The sequence below is a fragment of the Pararge aegeria genome, chromosome 24, assembly GCF_905163445.1.
Source record: "Pararge aegeria chromosome 24, ilParAegt1.1, whole genome shotgun sequence".
In the NCBI taxonomy this organism is placed as follows: domain Eukaryota; kingdom Metazoa; phylum Arthropoda; class Insecta; order Lepidoptera; family Nymphalidae; genus Pararge; species Pararge aegeria.
The window spans coordinates 10295784-10321874 of record NC_053203.1 but is presented as its reverse complement, the minus strand read 5'-3'; the positions used below and the strand labels follow the sequence as shown (position 1 = coordinate 10321874).

Genomic DNA, 26091 nt, shown 5'->3' with positions numbered 1-26091 from the left:
ATAACAAATAAGTTAGGCCATGATAACGACGTTAGGCACAATCTAAAAGTTACGACAGCGATTCGGCGGTGCGTAATGCTTAGGGAACTCGTAAACTGACACTTACAAATGACACTGATAGATGATAAAAATATATATATATATATATATATATATAATTAAATAACTTTAAATACATAAATAAAGCAATTAATCCCAAGTTACATCTTAAACATTAAATTACAAAAAAAAAGTTTATTAGGTACCCATCTGCGGGTAAAGGCCTCCTCAATCTTGCCCCACAGCGCTCCATTGTTGGCGAGCCTCGTTAAAGTGGCCCCTGGTACAGTTTCAATGCCATCTCTCCGACGAGCACTAAATATGATAATACAAAAAAAAAATACCACACCTTGTGGCAAGAATCATATACAAGTTAGGTTTTTGAGTTGCTCAGTGGATTGGTGGAAGAATGCATTGGAGTCTTCTTTGATTAGGCGTTTACTTACTTAGGCATTACCTAGTCCGTCGTTAGTGATAACGGACATTAGTCACAGGTAAGATAGATAGATAGATAGATAAAGTCTTTATTGCACAAATTAAAAGTGAAAACTCTTGTTTTCATGTAATAACAAAAACAATAAAAATATATGTATAAGTTGCGCAAAGGCTGTCTTATCGCTTTAAACGATCTCCTCCATACAACCCTTTATGGTAGAGAATTAGGTTAGGGAACACGGCATAGTGCAACCGGTGATACAATTAAATTAAATACATTTAATTATAAAAAATACATACATAATATAAATATGTAAAATTTATATATAAACAGTCAAACTTTACTGTCTATGACTGTCTTATATCTCTCGGCAATTCATTCCACAGATTTACCACTTTTGCAGTAAATGAATTAACCATACGCCATCGAACGACTGGCAGTCTTTATTATAATATAAAATGTTTTTTTTTTATTAATACATAACTATAACCTAAAATAAACTATTTAAAAACTAAATAAAATCTAAAACGTCCTCGAAACCACCGCAGCGAGGCACAGTTCCTAAGATGCTGGCAGCATTTCCCCTCTGGATGGCCAAACTAATTCGTTTTTTTTTTTATAATTTTTATTAGTGTTTTTACTTGCACTTGGAGGAATTATCAATTTTATAAATTTAAAAAATGCATATAAAAATTTTCGGAACCGACAGGATTTGAACCTGCGCCTCTCTGGCAATCGCGGCCTGAGCGCTTTCACCAATTAAGCTATGGTTCTCCTACCGTCGATACCGAAAATTATTATATGCCTTTCACATCAGTCTTATAGCGACTATAGCGTCATCTAATAGGAAACGATGCAAAGGTCCATATTACAATGAGATACGTTTGAAACAAGAGATGACACATTGCTTTTTTATAATTCTTATTAGTGTTTTTACCTACACTTGGAGGAATTATCAATTTTATAAATTTAAATTTATAAAAAAAATATAAAATGAATGGTAAGATATATCATAATCTTACCTGTTTCTAAGGTAAGATTATGGTAGCTGTTCAACCCTAGCGTTGAAAGAAAAAAACTAGTTAATATGTTATTATAGTGGGCAGTCGTAGACATAAACATATTAGCACTATGAGCTCAGCGGAGAGGTGTTTTGATGGGCTGTGTAAACACGGGACCCGCAAGTGTTCAATGTAAACTATTATGTGTTACTATTTTATATTAGTTTTTTATAACAACCGTGCTGGTACTAACATAGGTTGTCTTGTGGGAGGCTTTGACCGTGGCTATTTACCACCCTACTGACAAAGACGTGCCGCTAAGCTATATAGTGTTCCGGTACCATACTCAACAGGTAAGCCCGCTACCATCTTAGCCCGTATCATAACATATTGCAGTCAAGGGCTAACGTGTAGTGGAATAAAAAAAAAATATAAAGTTGTTCACATGAAATAGTCACACATTATTTTTATTAATTGAAAGTTTTATTCTTTTAAATAAATAAAAAAATATACGACGACGATACACATATCGATATCTAGCTTAAAAGTAAGCGTAACTTGTGTTATGGGTACTAAGGTGACTGATGAATATTATTATGAACTAGCGGTCCCTCGTAACTTCGCCGCGTGTAAGTTAACCTTAGAAGATAGACATATCCTATCCCGGACTATTTTTTGTACTTTTAAACAACTTCGTGATATACGATTTTATCGCAACTTTAACAGAAAAGCTCCTATTGGTCTTAGCGTGATGATATATAACCTATTGCTTTCCTTGATAAATGGGCTATCTAACACTGAAAAAAATAATCAAATCTGAACAGTAGTTCCTGAGACGCGTTCAAGTTAACAAACAAACTCTTCAGCTTTATATAAGATAAGATTATATATAAAACTTATAATATACAGATTAACACCCGGTTGAACACACACACTGAAAAATATAAAGGGCAATCCTAAAATAATGGGTACAGATTTGGTTTTCACTAATTTTCACGCCAAATTCTGAATAAGAATTATCAATCAATCAATCAAAAATACTTTATTGCACACAAGAAAAAAATAAATAAAAGAGACAAAAACAACAAAGGTACAATTATATTTGTGTAACAAAGGCGGCCTTATCACTTATAGTGATTTCTTCTTGGCAACCATTATGAGGAATTGGCTCACATATGAATCCTTATTCTTCTCAGTCGGTTCGCTATTGTCAGAGCGGTCGTGGTCGTCATTTAAGGGTTGTGGCACGCTTAACTATTCGTCGCCACTCCTCTCTGGCAGCTGCCTTTCTAGCACACTCATGTAAGGGGACTTTTGCGGCGCCCTCTGGGCCCATGGTCTTCGGACACGAAAAATTTTATTAACATCGTGTCCCAAAAATTGCTCCTTACGTCTGGTGACCCAAGAGCTGGCGCTTATTAAGCCCAACGGCTAAGTTTAGCAATTCAAAGGGGCAATAGCGCCAGTATTTTGGATACCATGCCCATAAGTGAACAGTTAGATGGCTTATATTTATTGTAAATATTAATTTTAGGTTGTAATTATTATTTCCCTAGAAAAATATTACTAGCTAATTAGGGCACAGGTTTACTCCCAGAATGAGAAGGGCTTAGGCCGCAGTCCACGACGCTGGCCCAGTTTGGGTTTGTGGGCTTCACACGCCTTTGAGAACATTATGGAGTACTCTCGTGCACGCAGTTTTCCTCACGATGCTTTCCTTCACCTTTAATTGCTCCTCTTTTCTATGTTTTTTCCTTTTACGCCTGGAAAAAATCGCTATGTAGCGATAAGGCCACCAAATTGTACTCTCTTGATATGTATTTATATCTCTGTAACTACTTTTTTTCTTTGGTGTACAATAAAAGTGTATTCATTCATTCATTAATTCATTGCTTGAAACACACATTTATTAGAAAACTTGAGGTGCGTGCTAGACGCTGCAGGCCGCATCATCCCACTCCGCCCTACGAAAGTGACGCTGAAGTCCTAACCGCTAGTCCAAATCCCCGTTTATTAGTCAACTTATCACTTAATTTTTTATTAGGAAGCCAACGTGTATACAACCTATCTTAATATATGGACACATTTAACAATTGTTTTATAATGCTGTACACCCCACTTAAAGGCTAACTCAGCATGCATAACAAAAGACACTCTTTGCTTACCACCAAATTTTGTGATATTTAGCTGCTAAACAAAAGAAATTACAAATGCAAAAGAGAAAAACAAATAAACCCTAAAATAGGTACATACACAAGAAAAAAAAAAATGTTTGCAATGACCCCGAAATTGATTTATTTTATGGAAATATGAATAGTGTACGTCGCAACCTATTAGATAAACTGTTGTATGTTAGGTAAACTTAATCTTTGGTTATAGTTTGCTGCATTTTTGCTGGGTTCTACCAGGTACCCTTGTTTATATAACTTATCTGTGGAAACCTGTTATTAGTTTAAAGTCAACCAATTTGTTAACTATTTATAATTAACTAGCTGTTGCCCGCGACTTCGTCTGCGTTTGATATTGTTTTTAAAGTATTCAGTATCGCTAAGCCTTAAATGAGTATAGTAGTATATATATAACATGTGACTGTCAATAAATTATAGACAAATAATTTGCAATAAAATAAAATTGCGACTATAATTAAAGATCTAAACTATCCTATCTCTTAAGTTGGACCAGACTGCTCACGGTGTGTCAATTTAATTTAAAATCGGTTAAGTAGTTTAGGAGTCCATCGCGGACAAACATCGTGACAGGAGATTTATATATATTAAGATAAACACATTTTGGATTTCCAATTAAAGAAAAAAAATACCTTATTGGCCCGCGGGAACAAAAGACCACAACCCCTTCTCTATCCTTTTTTTCAACAACTGTGTTCTGTTCTGCCTGGTGCTCAGTACCCAACCTTAAAATCTATAGGTACTGTACCCAGTATTTCATTTCTTCTTTTCTTTGTTGCCAGGGTCCGGAGTCGGCTTTGAACTCAACCCCGGGTGGGGCAGCCAAGCCTCCGCCTCTCAACTCATTCGAGCTGGACCGCTGTTTGGACAGGTAATTTATACAAAATGAATGCTAAGCTTAACTTGCTATAAATATAATCTGCGAAAAGCAGGAGAATCTGTTCGGTGTAATTTGTAGTTTTTTGTGCACAAATTATACCGTACAGTCTCAATGTACGCACTTCTCGCTCCGAAACCGGAGCGGAGCTTCCTCAGGAGACGTTGGCTTTACAATAAACAATTGTTTTTTTCATAGCAATATTCATCAACAAATACATTTTTAAGAAGAAAACTAGAAGTGCTTTACAGATGTTTCGGGTACGTTTTAGGAACGAGGTAGCAAAGCGTTTCATATAATATCATGTCTGTAATGGAATTGAGCTTGAAGCACAGAATTAAGAATATACAGAGGCCTCATTCGCCATTTTTGTGCACTTCACATGCAGGCAATTATTTCCAAAAACAGTGAAAACTCGCACAACAAAGCGCACGTCTCACTTCACACCTGCGGAATGTTGCTAGCTCACAAACTTTTCCCATTTTATGGTTAACGTTTAAAACATTGGTGGTAAAAATTACTGTCAACTGCTAAAAGGAATGAAGTGACTTATCGATTGTTCGAGAAACACTTCTAATGATGAGTTGTTTTTGATGCTTCAATATAAGTCGTGTATACGGATTCAGAATTTTCTTAATTCTGTGTCTTACAGTGTGTAAGACCATTCTTTTTTAAATTCCACTAAAAGTTAGCCCTTGATTGCAATCTCACCTGGTAGCTAGTTCACATCTAAGATGGTAGCGGGCTAACCTGTTAGAGAGAGCTGTTAGTAGTCATGCCCCTTATTGGTTTTAACGCGACATCGCAACGAAACACTAAATCGCTTAGCAGCGCGTCTTTGTCGGTAGAGTGGTAACTAGCCACGGCCAAAGCCTCCCACCAGACCAGACTAGAGATAATTCAAAAATAACCATACGTGAATTATTTTTTATTTCCTCTACAAGTTATTCCTCGCCTGCAATCTTAGACGCTTGAAAGTGATCCAAATTCAAAATTCAAATTCAAAATTCATTTTTTTCAAGTAGGTTTGTAGTGACTTTACCACCGGTTCGAAAGGCAGATTCCACTGAGAAGAGCCGGCAAGAAACTCAGCAGATTGCTCTTTTCCAACATAATTTTAAAGTTTAACAATCTTTAGAATTTTTCTGTTTTGTGAGAGATGAGAGCGGAGTGGCCTGCTTCTGAGCAGCCTTGTCGTTAAGGAATTCATCAATCGTGTAGTAACCACGATTTGTTAAATGTGTTTTAATATATTGTTAAACTTAGGTAAAGGTAGATCTAATATTACCTTTGGTATCATGTTATAAAAACATATACCCATCATGCATGCATGCACCATGATACAGTAAAGATAGTAGCCGACCAACCTGTTAGTGGTGAGTCACCTATATGGTCGGTTGTCGGTTGAGTGGTAACTAGCCACGGTCAAAGCTTGGCCGTGGACTAAATCCGTATGCTCAAAGGTAATGTGGTGTTGCAGAGAGGAGACCGGCAGGTGGGGTGGCGAAGCGGCGCGACGCCGCAGACGCAGCTCACCGCGGCGACCCTCCCCGCCGCCGAACAATGAGCCCATCTCGCTCACCAGGGTATGTCACCGTTTCATAGATATGTTAAAGTTGACCTTCGAACTCGATTGATACCCAAGTCTGTGGCGGCTATCATCTAGAACCGTCAACCCGCAAAATTCGTCCATCTAAGATTTCTTACAACTACTCCAGCTGTACGATTGGTAAAGTCAGAATCTATGTACGGTTTCATAGATACGTAGTAGTTGATCTTCGAATGACCATTACCTAAGTCTGTGTTTGGCGGATGTCCTCTTGACTCTTCAACCCGCAAAATTCGCCTATCTAATCTAATCATCTTTCTTACGATTACTCCAGCTGTACGAGCGGTGAAGTCAGAATCTATGCACAGGACTGCAACTCAACGAAACGACATGACAATGGTTGAGCTGGCTCTACCCTAATTTTGTCACTTCGTTGAGTCTTTCTCGCAGTGCACAGATTCTTTCTTTACTGCTCATACATTTAAAGCATTTGCAAAGAAGCTTGGAATGGATGATGAATTCGGGTTCTGGCTATAATTTACCCTTTTTATTAGTTTGCTAAATAACACCAGGGTGTTTCAACTCAGTGCAGTTTTATTACGGACTCTACGGTCATTCGGTTTCTGTAGGATAAAATTTTGCATCAATACTTTTTCGTCTCGATATTGCAATCTAATGAAGAAGATTGTGTCGCGGTGCACAGGTTCTGCCTTTGCCGCTCCTACAGCCGAAGTGGTCATAAAAACCTTAGATTGGACAAAGTCCGTAACTTTGGGATATTAAATTCATCCCTTTGTTACTTGGGAAAATGTTCCCACGGCCTGGGTCACATGATTCAGCGCTTGATTGTGGAATCTAGAATGATTCTATTTCTCTATTACATGTTCTTGGCTTCGTGTATCTACATTTGTTCGGTTTGAATTAAGTAATTTAAGGAAATAGATGCGGTGCAGAGATTGCCTTACAGCTCTTGAATCTTAAAGCTAATTTGGAACCTTAAGTTAGACGAAGTCTTCGGGTTTGGGGTATTAAATTCACCCCTTTGCTATTTGGTGGAGTAGCACCAAAGTAAACTAACTAAGAACCTTATTCCTTCTGATCTCCTGTTCGCTCTATGCAAACGTTCTTCGCTTGATAGTGTTTTGTCTCGAGATATGCAATTTACGTCCTTGCTGGTGGTGCCGCCAGATCAGAATACTTACCGCCACCCCACGGGCAGATTCCACTTTTCTTCTACTGTCAATTACTGCATTCACCAACCCGTCAGCCCGGGTACAATTGTGAGCCAACCTTTGCGGAAGAGGCCCAGAAGTGGAATGTTATAGGTTTTGACCGACATGGTGTTCCGACACTGTTTTGGGTCGGTACTATAGTTGGCTTTTTTCTTGCTTGTATCCTGGGACTAAATATTACTCAATATAAGTGCAGTGATCAGGGTTATTTGGTAATTTCCGTATCATATCATCATCTACAAATAACAGCTACAAAACACCGTTATTTTTTTTTACTTTTCTTATCTTTTTGGTTCAGTTTAACATTTACTGTTATAGGCTTTTATAGGTTATTGGATGATGCAATTTCATGAACGTTTGTTATCGATCAAGGCATCAGCACCAACATCCCCGAACGGCGGATCAGCACAGTCAAGCCCGGCACCTGTATCACCGGCTGGCAGCAGTAGTGCCCCTCCCAGATCGCCCCTACCTCTAGTAGCACCAGACTTACTAGCCATGCAGCTGTTAGATCAGCACTCGCAGCTACAGGTGCTGATGAAGCAGCGGCTTTTCCATCAGCACCATATGCAGAAACAGGTAATCTTGTATTTTCATCATTGTTATCAGTTTACTGACTAACTACTTCATCGAGTTCAGCTAAAGTGTTCTTTGACAATCGGCTGTTACACCACATTGAGGTTTACCTATCAGTATCATAAACACAAACTTTTTTTTTAAATTTTACTACGAGTTAGCCCTTGACCGCAATCTCGCCTTGCGGTAAGTGATGATACATTCTACGGTGGTCTCGGGAAAACCTGTAACTTTAAATTACCGGCTCACTACAGATCTCCTCAAACAATGAGAAGGGGTTAGGACGTAGTCCACCATGCTGGCCCAGTGGGGATTGTTCGACTCCACACACTTTTGAGACCTATTATGTAGAACTCTCAGGCATGCAGGTTTTCTCACGATGTTTTCCTTCACCGTTGAAGCAAGTGATATTTTAATAACTTAAAATGCACATAACTTAGAAAAGTTTAAGGTGCGTGCTGGGATTCGAACTCGGCCCCATAAAAGTGAAGTCGGGCTCCTATTCACTGGGCTATCACAGCTTCACTGGGTTATCTGCCTGTTTAAATTAAGCCATACATCTAATCGGTGTCTACGTGATGTTAACTACGGCTGAAACCACAAGACCAGACCAGAGCAAATTCAGAAAATTCTCAAATTAGCCGGGGTAAATAGAACTCCGGACCTCCAATTTAAAACAACCGCTGCGCCAGAGAGGTTGCCAAGCTCTTATTAGCAATGATGCTATTGAGAGATGATGACTATCAAGAAGGAAAACTTGAACTTTTGACAATTAAAAAAAATCGAAGATGATTTAAACGCTTCAGAAAGATTGTTTGGCATCTAAATCTAATCAGAAGTTTTAGATTGTTTTATAATCTTTTTTTAAGTTCAATTTGTTGATCTGTATTCAAAATCAGACTTTAAGCTATAAGTAATAATAATTACAAAGTAAATAAATTTTTAATAGTTTTATTTTGATAATTATTAAAAAAGAAAAAAAAAAGAATAAATGATTGAGAAAAATACAAAGTAAAATTAGTATTTTCAAAAAATATAAGCCGTCTAACTGTTCACTTATGGGCATGGTACTCAAAATGCTGGCGCTATTGCCACTTCGAATTGCTAATAACATTGTAATTTCCACAGCACATGTCATCGGAAGCAGCAAAACGGCAGCTGGAGCAGTCCCGATTACAAGAACAGATAAATCTGAATCTGCTTTCGCAGTCCCATCTCCCACCTCCGGATAGTTCACCTAGTAAGTGCAGCCACCAGAATACATCTCCGAGTTAGTCACTATGGACCTTGAGCTTTTTTAAGCCAAATTAATTGATTTAAAATTAATATAACATAAAAGGACAATATAAAAGAAATAAAAGTTAAAAAAAAAATAATTAAATAACACCATGCAGATTTTCCTGCTTTCCGCGGAGTATAGCAAATTAAGCTTAACTTTCATAATGTTTTAAAGTTGCCGATTTTACTACACTTGTGTTACATGTTACGTTTGTCGCTCGTCAGGCTCTCTACAGCAGCAACTAGGTGCCCAGCAGCAACAGCTGGTGCAGCAGTTACAGGCGGTGCAGCGGCAGTACTTGATGCACGCGCCCATATCCGTACCACCTAACGCTCCCACAGGTAACCCCCAGGGCATTGATATCACTGATTCACTGTTCACCTTTCATACGAAGAGTTAAGAAGCAAATACCATTTACGCTGCCCCGAAGAGCACTCTTAAGTTGTCCGATCTTTGACAATATCCTAACTCCAGGCTTGTAATGCGTATTTCTTAACAGCAAAACTCAATAGTACATTTCGAAGGGATTTGATTTGAAAACCTCATGAAAACACCACCGAGGCAGCAGGTCAGTTGCTTAATACCTAAGACCATGTTAACGTTAGACTAAGAGCTAAAAGTGCAGTATCTTTGCTTGGTCAAATCATAAATAAGCAGATTCTGAGAAACTCCAGATGATAACATCATCATCATCATGAGTAGCAAAAGGAAAGTGGCAACGGACATGACCAATTTTAAGATTTCATTAGTACCATATATCAAGTTTTCAATGTACGAAAGGAAAGTTAATGCCCATTTTTAACCTTCATAGATGTTTATCGAATGAGGTCGACGATGTCGACTTTTCCTATCACAAGAAATATTAAACTCTTTATTTGTACACCATTACACAGTTAGGAAAATAAAGGACGAATTGAGAGAACCACGAAGATTGGAGTAGGAAACAAGTGATCTCTGCCAGGCAACAAAAACATACAGCAAAATTCGATAGCTTGCTCTGTGAAAAAAAGCTTATAAAACTTCGTCTCAGTGTCAGCATACGACATGATCTTAAGTCAGATGCTGTTCCTACAAAGTTGAACTTTTCCTTCAAGTAAGGAGGTGTTTTGGGATTAAATAATACACAGTTCAGAACCAAAAGAACACGCAGATTCAGGCGACGGCGAATAGGAAGCCACTTGAGCTTTTGACGAAATTCAGATACGTGGTCATACATACTGTCGCAGGCCAAATTTAACAATTTTTTTTTAAATAATTAAAAAAAAAAAATCAAAATTCAAAATTCATTTATTTCAAGTAGGCCTTATTTTTGAAACGTCAAGTCAGTCTGTTTGTAGTGACTCTACCACAGGTTCGGAAGGCAGATTCCACTGAGAAGAGCCGGCGAGAAACTCAGCAGATTGCTCTTTTCCAACATCATTTTATAGTTTAACAATCTTTACAATTGTTCTGTTTTGTGAGAGATGAGAGCGGAGTGACCTGCTTCCAAGCAGCCTTATCGTTAAGGAATTTATCAATCGTGTAGTAACCACGATTTTTTTGTTGAAGTTACATATGTTTTGTGTTTTTAAACTTAGGTAAAGGTAATTTTGGTGCTAGAAGTTAAAATGTGTATTTTTTTAGGGTTAATGCTATGGGGTGGCGAGATAGAAGAGCATCCGCTGTTTGGCAGGGGTGTATGCAAGTGGCCGGGTTGTGACGCCCTGGCAGAGGACTTTCAGGCTTTCCTCAAGTAAGTCTTAAATTCATACGTTAATTCAAGATCACTTTACTCTATAATCATCAACCCATTAAAGTCCCACTACAGGACACGGGTATTCTTTCAGAATAAGGGTAGGCTGTAGTCCAAGCTGGCCAAGTGTGATTTGGTGGACTTCACACGTCCTTGAGATGTTCAATAAAATGTGAGAATTCTCAGGAATTGAAGCTTTTTGTTACGATGCAGGAAATGCACGCCTGAGTTTATCTATTACGCGTAATGCTGAAAGATGTAGTAAACCTAGTGTTACAGTAAAAGCACGCATCAAAAGTGACACCTATGGGCACAGAGGTGGAACTTTTGATGATGGCGATGACCATATTCGTAAACTTAAAACTAAAGCTACGAGGGTTCCAAACGCGCCCTGGTCTAAGAAGGAGCCCACAACAAACTTAGCCGAGTGTTTTTTTTATGTGGTGATATGATGATGATGGATGGAATCACTCCTGGTGATAGGCATTTTCTAAATATTCTATAAGAAAACGATATCCAGAAGGATGTTTTCAAAGTTTTTATCGGATTTCGTGTTACAACTTTTAATATGCGTTTATCATCCATAGGCATTTAGAAGGTGCGCACACACTCGACGACCGGTCGGCTGCGCAGGCGCGAGTCCAGATGCAAGTGGTAGCGCAACTTGAGTTGCAACTGCGACGCGAGCGCGACCGCCTCGCCGCCATGATGCGACACTTGCACGCAGCAAGGGACAACCACCACGCTAAGCTACCACACGGTCAGTAACGTGCACTTTATGCATGCACAAAAGCACTGCCTACCCTATGGAAAATGATAAACCTACACACACACACATTTCCAACCTGTGGTAACGAAAGTATGCCACAATGCATTTTTTTCTGACATTCAAGCCGACATCAGCTTTCAGTGTCAGAGCATACAAAACACTGTAAACCTATTGCGACGTTACGCCAAATGTCTCAAAACGACCTCAATGTCAGTTGGATGATTTTCGTTTTACAATGCCTAATTCTTTGTATACGACTGGCTGAAAAAAATACAATTGAAATAAAAAAAGTAAAAGTACAATAGGCAGCCTTATCGGTTCAAAGCGATTAAGGACTAGATAGATATTAATCATCCGTCTATCTCTTCTCTTGGTGGTTCTCTTATTCAGCAGTCGCTGCTACTCTCTTCTTTTCCTACACAGCTTAGGCCTATTAGGTTTCAATGCAGTATTTCTCATATAAGACCGCAATAAAAAAAATAACATGGTAACCGGCATCCATACTCATAACGTGCTCTCCTATAAACGGGAGTGGACAATACCAATATCCCTGGTGATTATAGACTGTGTATTATAGACCCTACCAGCAACTGTGTTTCCTGCCACGTTTAATTTGAGTACCTTCAAGGCAAGAGTGAATAGGCTTTTCTGGCAAGCGTGCTTCAACCTAGACCTCAATATTGCTTCTAACGGGCATGATTGTCGTCAAGCGCTGGCCTATCTTTAATTAAAAAAAAAAGAAAAAAAAACTAAGGGCTGAGGGCTACACTTGGAAAAGTGGCCAGAATGCTGCCATCAGAAAGAACTTCTTTTGAACTGCCATTTCTAAAAGAGACATAAGGATCGCTTGGACTTCAGTTTATGAATTTTGTCATGTTTCAATATTACAATAATTTCAGGAGCCCCAAGCGAAGGAGCTTCGCCTGGTCCAGTGAGGCGACGGGTATCTGACAAATCTGGTGTAGCTATTGCTGGAGGTATGCACACATTTACTGTTTGTATAACTTCATTATCAATCCATCAACTATCAATACAGGCAGGGCAGAGTGAATGAATGAATTAATTAATACACTTTCAATGTACACCACATTATCGGGAACATTTGGTAAGACAACCGAATCGACTGGCACACAGCCTACTGACTGTGGAAAGAATCAGATGTCTGAAGCGTGCAGAAGTGCTCGATACTGTACAGACTTGAGGACACTGGCCCTCATAACTGTCAAAGTCAATAAGAACTTAAAAAAATCTACTTATAGTCTATAGACTGATTGTAGATGTAAATACGGCTAAATAGAATGCCGGCCTACTGGCCCAGTGGGCAGCGACCCTACTTTCTGAGTCCAAGGCCGTGGGTTCGATTCCCACTACTGGAATGTCCTAAATGTTTATATGTATATTCTAAGTATTTATGTATATTATTCATAAAAATATTCATCAGTCATCTCAGTAACCATACCTCAAGCTTACTTTGGGGCTTACTTTGGGGCTAGATGACGTTGTGTGTATTGTCGTAGTTTATTTATTTATTTATATATTTATTTGGTATCTATGACCCCTCCCTACGCACTACACTATAACATAAATAGAATAATTAAAAACTAAACAAAATACAGAAAAAAAAAATCCACAAAGTATACAAAACAGAAACCCAGCTCAACCCTTCTCATACTACATACATACAGAATGTGAAGGGTTAAGGCATTAGGCATGGCCGAATGCGGATTGGTAGATTTCCACTGCAAAATTACATGATATTTAATTCATCATATCAACGCATTAGCGACCTACTACAGGGCACGGGTCCCCACTATTTAAAGGTTTTAAAGCGATATTTATTTGCTTAAATTAAAGTCTCAGTTAACTGGAAAGTCAGAGGTGCATTTCGGGGAACTCAACTTGTATACTTACAACTATTTTTCAGTATCTATATTCAAATCGACTGTTTGAAATTCCAGTCAGATAACATTGCGTTAGGATGATACTTACAATTGATTCTTTTACGCTTTTGTATACCTCGTGTTATGTGCTAAAAATAATATGGAATATGGAATGAATAGTAATGTTTCTAACAATACTCTGACTTTATCTGTTTCGATCTGTGGATCTGGAGCGCATTTGTACTTTGTCATTGAGACACAATTAAACGGTTTATCTGCTACCTTCAAATTAATGGATGGATTGAGATTTCAAAATGATGAAAAATAAAAATAAATTCTAATAGGAACTACTTAGATCAAATTTCATATAGTTTTATTTCATTGCTGGGAAACGAGTATTCTCAATTATGTAGTAAAAAAGGGCATTTTCCTAACGTTTGTCGTCATAACTTGGAATATCTGTCTTCATTTCTGCCGATTCTTCGATGGACAATGGTATTGCAACTGTACAAAGCTGATGCATTCGTTGATACAGGCAATAACTTCACAACAAATATTGTAGTGGGAAAAATAACGCAGAAGATCGTTAAGGTCACAATAATGACGACTAAAAAATAAACATGCGGGATAAAAATATATTCAGATCATGTTTTGAAATCACAAAAGATACCACTAAATAATGATCCAAACTGTTTCTGAAATGACATTCAGGAAATGAAAAAAATAAATTAGACTTAGATAGACCCCAACTGGTCACAATTATAACGACTAAATAAAGATCCAAACTTTTTTTGTAAATGACTTTCATCAAATGAAAGAAATAAAAAAAATTACACTTGTGGGTGCAAAGGTTTTATTTCTTAGTGTAGAATAGTATGTATTTTATCGTACACAACAATCTTTGTCTATATTTCAAAATAAGCCATATAAAAAAGGTATTAATTCATCGACAGTATTTCTGAAATAGTTAACAATTCGTCAAAATGTTTTCTGTTAAGGTCTGCCTTATATGCTCGAAAGAGCTGGATTAGATGTTCAACAAGGTATACTATATCTTAGATTTATGTATAATGGCCCAATTAAAGAAATCACTAAGTCTACTTTCACAGAACTGGCACAACAAAGGTTTTCTTAGCAAAGAAATAAGTAAGAAATATATAAAACTTTGGGTTCCATTCCCACAACTGTAAAATGTTTGTGTGCAGCACATGATTGTTTTTCTGTGGTTGGGAAATATATTGTATAGAAGCAGGCGTTACTTTGCGGAATTCCATAATATATCATGAAAATTAAGCTTAATTTGCTTTTCTCTGCTTTTGCAAATTAAGCTTAATTTTCATAACATAATTAAGAAATATAGCAAATATGAAACAAGTATAGTTCTGTTACTTTTTTTAAACATGATTTTTATTTTAATGTAAGCGAAAAAAGTACAAAAAAACTCATTTAGATATTAATAAAGGCATTATCTGTGCCAAGTCATTTGGACATAGGGATTTCTTGAATTGGGCCATCCATGTTTGTTTTCTTTATTCGATAACACTGTGATGTTAATAGAATGCAGTTTATTATGAAAGATTAAACTAATTTTTACTTTGTTTATCAACGTGATACATTGTGACAGAGTAAAAGAAAATGTAACAAAGTTTTTTTTTCTAATTTAGAAATTCAACGTAATCGTGAATTTTACAAAACAGCAGATGTCCGGCCACCGTTCACTTACGCCTCACTTATAAGACAGGTTTGTATAATTATTTTCTACCCTCGATTGTTAACCAAATGTAATGTATTGTTTTATCTACGTGTTGAAATAATATCGTAAATAAGTGATGTCACAGATTATCGCCTCATTCGTATGTTCAAGTATTTGTGTTTTGAATGTCGATATTAATCAATTTAAATTAAACTGCGCCAGTGTTTTATAATTGCCGTTAGTATAGCCCGTTCCAGAGAATAAAGACATTTTACTCCTTTCTTATTTTTTAAAGTCTTCTTCAGACACTTCTGCCATGCATTCTGCATACATTTATTTACAACCCGTTCTAGAGAAAAAAGACATTAAACTTATTTCATTTTTTAATTTAAAGTGAAACTTCTTCAGACACTTCTACTGCCATGTACATTTATTTTTATTTGCAAAATATTGTTGTTTCTACAAACAAAAAAAACTTAATTAAGATTATTTCTGTATACATACGAGTATCTAACTATAAACCATCTGTGAAAAAATTTTAATCGATGGTGAAAACAACATCAAAATACGTTGCGACATGAAGGAGTTGTAAAAATACGGCAAATACATATTATTAACACTGTATTTTTTTATTTCTCTACAAGTTAGCCCTTTACTGCAATTTCACCTGTTGATAAGTGATGATGCAGTCTAAGATGGTATGCACGTCTTTGTCGGTAATAGCCACGGCGGAAAACCTGCCACCAGATCAGACCAGAGGAAATTCAGAAATTATAAACTCCCTTCCTTACTACCTTCTACTTAAATTCGTAGTGCTCACCATTGCGCCATATTGTGCGGTGTGGACGGCACATCAGAATACAGTTGTCACCACCCCTTTATTTTACCACGGGTGTCGTACAGGGTCGACTTTAAGGTAATATAACAGTTAACGGGCAGCAGCGTCCTCTCTGCTACTACTACCGTCCCATCGGGAGAGGAATTTAGTCGAGCAAATATACGGATGAACATATCACGTACGCAAAAAGCGACTTTATTTTATACCCTGTAGAGATTAGTTATCATCATCACCATCAACCCGTTACCAGCCCACTGCAGGTCTTCTCTCAGAATGAGGTCTAGCCAAGTGCGGATTGGTAGCCGTCACCCTCTGAGGACGCTCAGGCATACAGATTAACCCACGATGCTTTCCTTCACCGTTGAAAAAAAGTATATTATAAAAACATAAATTAAAAACGAATATAACCCTGACAGGTAGGTACGGTACCGATCTCAGTCTCCCAGAAAAGTAGGCCGAAGCCCTAATCTATCAGCGCTTCTAGAGAGATAAGTAACAGCAAGGATTTGTTTTTACTTAAATTAAAAACGAATATAACCCTGACAGGTAGGTACGGTACCGATCTCAGTCTCCCAGAAAAGTAGGCCGAAGCCCTAATCTATCAGCGCTTCTAGAGAGATAAGTAACAGCAAGGATTTGTTTTTACTTAAATTAAAAACGAATAAAACCCTGACAGGTAGGTAAGGTACCGATCTCAGTCTTCCAGAAAAGTAGGCCGAAGCCCTAATCTATCAGCGCTTCTAGAGAGATAAGTAACAGCAAGGATTTGTTTTTACTTAAATTAAAAACGAATAAAACCCTGACAGGTAGGTAAGGTACCGATCTCAGTCTCCCAGAAAAGTAGGCCGAAGCCCTAATCTATCAGCGCTTCTAGAGAGATAAGTAACGGCAAGGATTTGTTTCAGGCCATAATTGAATCTCCCGACAAACAACTGACCTTGAACGAGATTTACAACTGGTTCCAGTCCACTTTCTGCTACTTCAGACGTAACGCTGCCACTTGGAAGGTAAGTTTCATTGCATTGTGAAGGTGTTCACATTAAATATTACCATTTGCAAGTTTAAGATGAAAGTTAAATATTCAGTTCTTTAAAATCTAACAAGTACTTAAAGATTTATACTTTTTTGTTTATTAAAAAAAAAAACTAAATCAAGTGAAACCTCTTTGCAGTCTTGTTGATGTTTAGTTTCTAAGCCATCCTTAAAACCGAAAAAAACTTAGGTCAAATAAACTCGTTACCTTTCAAAAAGATTTAGGCTCTTTAATTTATTTTTTACAACTTTAGCACTGTCAAAAGATTTAATTTGTGTAACCGATTTGAGTATTCATAAAGTTGTTGGTCTTATGGATGTAATGATGTGAAATGTTACACGGATGATATTGTTTTTGAAATCTGTCTTTTTGTTGCCCTTATAACTGTGATTCAGCCGAACATATCTTTTTCAAAGGTATAGGCAGATTTATTGTTTTGGTTTTCGCATATATTTTTGTCTTTTATTCCGGAATAAAAGTGATCAAATTAGAATTATCTGAAATTATTTACTCGTACCTAAAATTTGATACAGTCAATTTTTTAATTAGTTTAAATTCTTGCATTTGGATGGTAAATATAATTTTGACTAATGCAAATGCAACTATAAATAAAAACACGAGTTTTAATTTTATTTCAAAAAGTCTCCTAAGTGGATATATGAAGATCTAGTACGGGGTGAGCTTTTAATCAGAGCAGATTTTAAGCAGAGCATAGAAAATCGTTCTTTTAACCTGTATACAGAGTACACTATATTTACAATACATTTAAGTCTTTACTTTTATTTTGAATATCTATTCTTAATTCAAGTAGGAGAGAGCCCACCCTTATAACAGACCAAGGTACTGGGTTAGAAGAGTCAATGATACACTGATGATAGGTTACAATGTAGTAGCATGTGATACATAATGCCCCGAAATCAGGGGCTTACTTACAATCATTCAAAGCAGTATTATTTTAATATTGTTGAGATTTTAGTACAGTAATTCATATCATTAGTCCATTTTACTTTGACCTCGAAAACGTCATCAGCCAGCAAATCTGGTACTAAGGCTACTGTAACCTCACTTGCTATGTCATTCAAATCGAAACATGTTTCGAGTGTTTCGATTCGAACAATTATGGCGTTAAAGTATGTTTAGTAAAAACAAAATACAAAGTATTTACATGTTCTACTTAGTACTTATCTCTTTAAAAATCTTATTATCCCTAAAATTTTAATCAGAGAAAAGAGGTTTCACTTTCGAAAAAAAATATACATGAGTCAAATTGAGGATGTTACTAAAATTTTTGAAAATAAATTGTACATCGCTGCAGTCGAGTTATAAGGTAAACTGTAGTTAGTCTTAGCACCTGTAACTTAATTTAGTTTATTTATTTTTTGTTTTTGTTTTGCAATTCAAAAGTCAAAACCATATATGCTATGGTAATGATAAGAAATGTACTTTTTATTTATTTAAACTGTTGTTTCTTTTTTCTGGTGACGTGATGAGCTAAAAACGAATAATTACAAAAACCATCAAAAACATCTCGTCATCAGGATATTTAAAAATATAATAAATGTATTCACCAATAGTACCAGAAAACTAAAAAGAATCTTAATGATGATGCTCTAGAAACACAAAAATAAAACTATTTTCCTTTATTTCGTGTAGATTTTTTAAGTCACTATAAAAATGAATACAATAATTTTGAGAATTCTATCGCTATTTACCAAGCATGCGTAAAATAAATGTTTGTATGGAGCATTCATCCTATATGTAATTAATTGTTATTTAGAAGTATAAATATTGGAAAATTCGGAGAAATACTTTTTGGACCTCGATCTTCGAGGTTAAATGACGAAAAAACGCTTTATTGCATTTCTTATATTTTTTTTTTCATTAAAAAAGTGCTACGCAGTGAATTTTCTTTTCTTTCTTAAAAAGCGTTTTTCTTAACTTAACAAGAAAGAACACTTTAAGAAGTAGACTAAGCCCAAGAAATTTATATATTGGTCAACTCAGAATTTTTTGCAAAGTGCATACACTTTCAGATGCAATGAAAGAAAATTCACGTGATAAAAAATATTTATTAATTATGTTATGTGTAAAAACCGGCGCACATGACCCGAGAACGTATAACAAGTAGCCAAGTACAAACAGAACGCGGTACGTCACAACCTGTCCCTGCACAAGTGCTTCATGCGCGTCGAGAATGTCAAGGGCGCGGTTTGGACCGTGGATGAAGTGGAGTTCTACAAACGCCGGCCGCAAAGGGCTGCGCACGCGCCGCCACCGCAGATGCACGCCGGGTACAGATGCCCGACCTTCGCAGACCACTTCATTTTTTTTAGATTGTTTATCACTTTCATATAACACTCTACAATATACATCTGCTCATATAACACACCTATATACTACTCTTATAACATTACACGTCACTTATTTAGATTTTCTATCACTTTTAATTAACACAACAATATACATCTAATAATGTACATCTGACTCGAATGTAACTAAACATTTTGTTAATCACTTTCATATAACACTCTACAATATACATCTGCTCATATAACACTATACTACTCTGCTACTCTTATAACACACCACTATACTACTCTTATAACATTACACGTTACTTATTCAGATTTTCTATCACTTCCATTTAACACTACAATATACATCTAACAGTGTTCATCTGACTCGAATGAAACTAAACATTTTGTTAATCACTTTCATATAACACTCGACAATTTAAAGCTACACATATATCATCCCACTTCACTTTTTAAGATTGTTTATCACTTTCATAGACATTCTACAATATAACACACCAATTCAACTTCAACAATTTCATATAACACTGCAATATAAATCTAAACATATACACAATGAACAATTTACTCGTCCTACCTTCCAATACCACTTCTTTATATTATTGATAATTTTCATATAACACTCTACAATTGACTCGTTTCTAAAACAGACTACTTAACTTCTCTTAATACTGTCAAAACATTTTTTTTTAATTAACACTCTACAATATACAACTTACAATGTACAATTGACTCTTTTGTATCTTCACGTACAATTTCACTTATTAACATTGTTCATAACTTTCATATAACACTCTGCATTATACATCTATACCTACATATTATAACAGAGTAAAATTGACTCGTTTGTTCCTTAACAGACCACTTCACTTCTTAGATTATTTAATACTTTCATATAACAATATACAAGATAAACAACTGTGCAATTGACTCGCATCTACTTAATCAAACCTCTTCACTTTCGTAGATAGTTCCCACTTTTACTGATCAAAACAATTTTCACCGATGTGACTCTTAGATTACTCAATTTACTACAAACTTTATAAAAGTTCTAGATTCTGGGACATACATTTCTGTTTATACTTTTATATTACACTGAATAGATACTACTCTTTAATTCTCTGATAATACGATATTCTCGATACTTTTACTCTTTTATAGTTCACAAATAAGTGGATTACACAATTTTCAAGTTCATTCATACAGATGTGAACTGACTGTACTGAAGACTTCAACAAGACTTCAATGTTATAAATTATTTTACAATTTCCATACAAAACTTTACATGTTACAGTAATATAATCAAATCTTACATTGTATAATTTACTTCTGCAACACAAGTACAATCGATCAAGAGTCGCCGACTACTTCACGTTCATAGATTTTTCAGCACTTTTGTGATAATGAATCCCTGGAACTACTTAAATCATACTACAAATGAATTCGTCTCAAACTCGCATAAGTTGGCTCATAACACAAATGAGTTTGGCTCACCTTAGTATTCGACCAAAAACACTATAACTAATAATATCGCATTTCAAAATATACACTTGATTAATCTTTTGATGGACTTGGTTAAAGCATGCACAAGATGTGCCACGATAGTAACAATGGTAGGTGTTCGAAACTACTTTATGAGATTTAACAATATCATACTGGATCAAAGCCCATAAATTCCGAGATATAGAATTCAATTAAAAATATTCTATAGATCTAAGCATACCTACATTATTTCCGAATAACTAATATAGCAATTCAATATAATATATTCGAAAATATGATAATGATTGTAAAATTAATTTTAAAAAGGGTTGTTTTGGAAAATAATATTGAATTTTCACGAAAATAATAAATGCCTTATATACTCTTATGTGGAACAGAATTGAATGACGTTGTTATGAATTACATTCATAATAATTAATTTCTGACACTCAACAGAGATTAACTCATCCATAATAATATAAACACTGTACAAATTAATCTCTTCTTAAATATTTTCTATCTAACCTAGTTATGTAATTAACTCTTTCGTGTAAATAAACATTTTTCTCGTTTCAGATTTTGAATTTGTAATTATTTGTGTAGTGAATTTTGAATTTATTTGTAAGTGACGTTGCAACCGAATTTAATTTTTCTTCCATCACAAATACGTTTGTGGCGTTACAAAATGTGGTTGTAATATTTGTATTTAGGGTTCGTTATTTGTGTGTGTTCGTGGATTTCAGCGCAAAATAACATTTTTCTCGCTTGCCTATTAACCTGGCTCCTCTCATTTGTTCCCTTCCTGGGGTCTCTCTTCTTGGGCCGTACCTGCATGCCTTTATACCACCTACTCTTCCACGACGATCTTAATGTGCTTCCATCGTTTTCACACAATTTTCTAATAAATATCGTATTTTAGCGATTGGAGCTCATTGCCAACTTAATTTTAACAACAATGGTCTTTTGGAGGAAATAATTCCATTTTCTTTTGTATTTGCTAAAAAGAGATGAATTATAGAATGCGATCCGGACCAACCTGTCTCTGCACAAATGTTTCGTGCGCTATGAAGATGACTTCGGATCTTTCTGGATGGTGGATGACGCTGAGTTCGTGAAGAGACGGCATCTCAGCCGCGGCCGGCCCAGAAAGTATGAACCTTCGCCTGGACCTAACACCGCTCCTCCACAGTAAGGGCGCAGCGCATCCGAAGTTGCGACCGTCCAACGAATCTAAACTTAGACACAAGCTTCTTAGAAAATTTGTCATTCAGCATTTCTCTAAATGACGTCCTGAAATCAGTTAATCGAAATAGTATTTAAAAAACATATGCTGAATCACAAATATCAGTTATTAATTATCAACACAACGATATGCTTAAATAGTTAACAGATCCAAGTGGTAGTGAAATACGCTTTGGTGCATTAAATATCTTGCATATAAAACAGCGGATTAAAAATTAATAAGTCAATTTTCTGGCGTGAATCGTTGGACGATCGCGTCCAAATTTAGCGATTTTTTTTTTGTATGTGAAATTTCATTCAGAATGAATCTAAAATTATCATGAGCAATGATGATTTTTGATTTGAATTAATTAGATCGGTGTTTCTGACCATAATGTACCGTGTATCACTGTGTAAGCTTAGATACAATCAATTTGTTATGTTAGTTTGTAACTAGAGCCACATGTTTATTCCAAAGTTATATAGTGTAATGATTTTGTGTGTTCATATATCGCATTTCAGTTTAATTATAGCTTGATTTTTTTCAACAGTTAAATCTACTCATTTTGCTATCATTAATTCAATTCATTTAACAATAATTATCTATTTAAATACTTAAAATATATCAGCACATAAAACGAGAATAGAATTAGAATGCAAAGCTGTAACATCATTGTTATGCAATAGATTTTAACATCACGTCTTAATATAACTTATATAAATTATGTTAGCTTTAATCATAATAATTTGCTATTGTACCTACATTGATACATCTTTAATTTATACGTAATTGTCAGAAAGCGTTACATCTATTGTTTATTGACCATGTTTATTTGGATATGGTATTACTGTGCATGTATATTGCATTTATAATGACTGTAAAGAAGGATCGTCGTTGGATACCCAAGTAAGATAATGAGATCTTTTGAAAGTCTTGACTATTCCCCTTTTTTATACTTGCATGGTTCCTTATCGAGGTAAGTGTTTCGCTTAAAAGCTTTGCACGTCGCATTTTCGTCGCATGATAGTTTTTAATTACTTTTTATATTTCTTAACTATGTAAGCTTGCCTTTTTATCAATTTTCTTATTATCTATATTTATTATCTTTTTGACTTTTGACATTTACACTCACCAATTATTGACACTAACAAATATCACAACATACAGATGAATTGGTCATTTATTCATTCCAAATTAGACACTTTACAAATTTAACACTTGAACAGATGATACTGTCGATTTAATAGTGGTTTTAAATCTTTGAAGAGGTCTGAGATGGCCGGGGTATGATTTTTTATTTTACTTTTGTTTTTTTTTTTCAAAGAATTAAATGCTTTGCGAAGCATAAGTCAATTAAAAATTTGTAAAAAACTAAGATTATGATTTTTACACAATTTTTTTAAACTTTTGTCTTGATTTATATTTTTAAACTATTTTCATTAAATGTGCAGGTTCATGGGAGCCCAGAGTCCTCCAATGATGACAAGCCCCCACGGATATTCCGAAGCTCTGAAACGAAATCTGCAGGTAATTTCATTCAAATCCAAAATTCATTAAATCCAAGCAGTTCTACTTTCAAAGAGTTCATTTGTACTTACTTACTTTACTTCCGGTTCAGCCACTATGAAGCCTTCAGGAATCTCAGAAGTTGTTCTATTCCAACATTAACATTATACAACAATAAAGGAAACCATCGTAAGGAATTATGAAAATTAAGGTTAATTTGCTATACTCCGCACGCTGTATGGTGTAATTTATAATTTCTTCGATCTTTATACTCCACACCTAACAGATTTTCGAAAATGTAACCTCTACGCACGTTTCGCTCCGAAACCAGAGCATCCTCAGATGTTGTTGACTTTACAATTAATAATTGCTAAGTTCTTAGCAATTATTTATTGTATCATATCCTGTATCATGGAATTCCGCAAAGTAATGCCTACTACTATCTAATACTTCGTGATGAAACCTTTGAGTTCTGCGTATTTTTAAAGGTATATGAAATAAAAATGAAAACAGGCTAATAGCGAGTTGGGCTAGCATACAAAGGTTTCCGTGCAATATTAACTACTTGTAGTAATATTATAAGTAATAAAACACCAAACACGGTTCCCTTGTTTACCTACCCCAGCATACCGGTTGAAAAAAGTTATGAAAAACATTTACTGAAATAATGTGGTAACCATTTGCATTTCAGGGTATGATGGAAGAATGCAATCTGTCTTACATGTCCGGAGATGACCACATGATTCAAAGTGAGGATTATCCATCAGCACACGATGATTACAGGTAAAAAAGGTTTTTCTCAACCTGGGTTAGGCAATCAGAGTCAATTGCGAACAGCAAACGACCAATCATAGGAAGTGCGACTTCGAGAATGAGTTTTGTGATTGGTCGCTTGCAGTATGCTAACTTGAACGGCGTTGGTTACGGTGTTGTGCCCACGCTTTAGAAAATGCGTAGAAGTTTACAAAGTCTTTTCCAGCCGTCCTAATAATAGCTTCATTAAATAAAAATACCGCAATCGGCTTACTGACGATGTTTGGTTATGTTTGACACTGAGTAACTTGAGAGTAACATAATTGATACCAACTGAACTGAACTTAGTTGGAAACCTCAGAGTGCCATAGGTCATTTGGTTTTCCACAATGGCTAGCAAAATTTGGTGTCAACTGAGATAGTTAATCGGCCTGCAGGTGAGATTAGACTTTGTAGACAAAGGCTAAAGTTTGTCTGCAAAGTGCAATCTCCTGGTTTTATTTTGTCTTATATAACTCTATCATAAGTAAGTTTTGGGTTTATTTTTCAGTCGGCCACCAATGATTAACGGATATGGCAGCAGCACTTCCTCACACGACGTGAAGGCGGAGGACCTCAGCGGAAACGACGCTCAGGATATTAAGCCGAATCTATACGCTCTGAAAAATGAGATGCAAGCTTCGGATTACACCAACAAAGGTTAGCTACCTTTTAATGACGTCATAAATGCTGATAGCCTAGTGGTTATGACCTCGGCTTAAGTAATGTCACTTGCTTTTGCGGTGGAGGAATACACGCGAGGATATCTTCATGTCTACGAGTTTTCCATAATGTTCTCAAAGGTGTATGAAGCTTACCAATCCAAGCTTGGCCAGCGTGGTGGACTAAGGCCTAAAACCTCTCCATGCTGAGAGAGAAGCAGCAGTAATTTGCTGGTAATGGGGTGATAAAAATTGGACGACCGATTGGCGCAGTTTGCAGCGACCCTGCTTACTGAGCCTAAGGCATGAATGTTTTTCAGTGCTGGCAGTGGCGTGCATAGGGTTTTTGGTCAGGGTATGCATAAAGCAGGTACATGGCATAAAATGGAAAAATTCCCCTCCAATACGAGTGCTATAAAATAATTTGGGTATGCAGTGCTTTTGTGCATGTATGAAGTGCACGCCACTGAGTGCTGGGTATTAATATGTAGTCATCTTAGTACCCATAACACGAGCTACGCTTATTTTGGGACTAGATGGCGATGTTTGTATTGTCGTAGTACATTTATTTGTTTATTATTAAAAATTATGACATTTTTATTGACATTACTAAGATTATTAAGAAGATTAAAACAATCAAATTTGGTAACATACCGACACCAGCGCATTGGGTTGGGTGCGGTTATAGGTAGTTTTTTATCCCAACTACGGAAAAAATTACGAAGAAAATATTTGCCAAAAAAAAACTGGATAACGATATTTAGCAACCAGCGAAATGAAATATACTTTACGAACTATTCTCGGACCAACCTGATATAGACTTAAAAAAACACATTTTTTTTTATAACAACATTAAAGTGAAACATTTCTCTAAATCGAGTGATTTATATTGCTTGTGTAGTCGTAGCATCTTTTCCCGCTATTATTTTTCAAATACTATAGATAATATAAATAAATAAGTTTAACCAAGGTTTGCAACTATAATTTATAAA

At 35.9% G+C, this 26091-nt stretch overlaps 1 protein-coding gene across 2 annotated transcripts in view; it reads left to right on the top strand.

The window, feature by feature from the left end:
* Positions 1-26091, top strand: part of LOC120634486 (forkhead box protein P1) — a 107784-nt gene that overhangs the window by 78260 nt on the left and 3433 nt on the right. For both annotated transcript variants that reach the window (XM_039905123.1, XM_039905124.1), the window contains 14 exons: positions 4445-4533; positions 6020-6125; positions 7693-7899; positions 9025-9136; positions 9400-9516; positions 10799-10907; positions 11495-11667; positions 12576-12653; positions 15221-15297; positions 16993-17094; positions 19263-19411; positions 23591-23666; positions 24337-24428; positions 24949-25097. In XM_039905123.1, the coding sequence (XP_039761057.1) occupies positions 4445-4533; positions 6020-6125; positions 7693-7899; positions 9025-9136; positions 9400-9516; positions 10799-10907; positions 11495-11667; positions 12576-12653; positions 15221-15297; positions 16993-17094; positions 19263-19411; positions 23591-23666; positions 24337-24428; positions 24949-25097 (1636 nt within the window). The remainder of the gene's footprint in view (positions 1-4444; positions 4534-6019; positions 6126-7692; positions 7900-9024; positions 9137-9399; positions 9517-10798; positions 10908-11494; positions 11668-12575; positions 12654-15220; positions 15298-16992; positions 17095-19262; positions 19412-23590; positions 23667-24336; positions 24429-24948; positions 25098-26091) is intronic.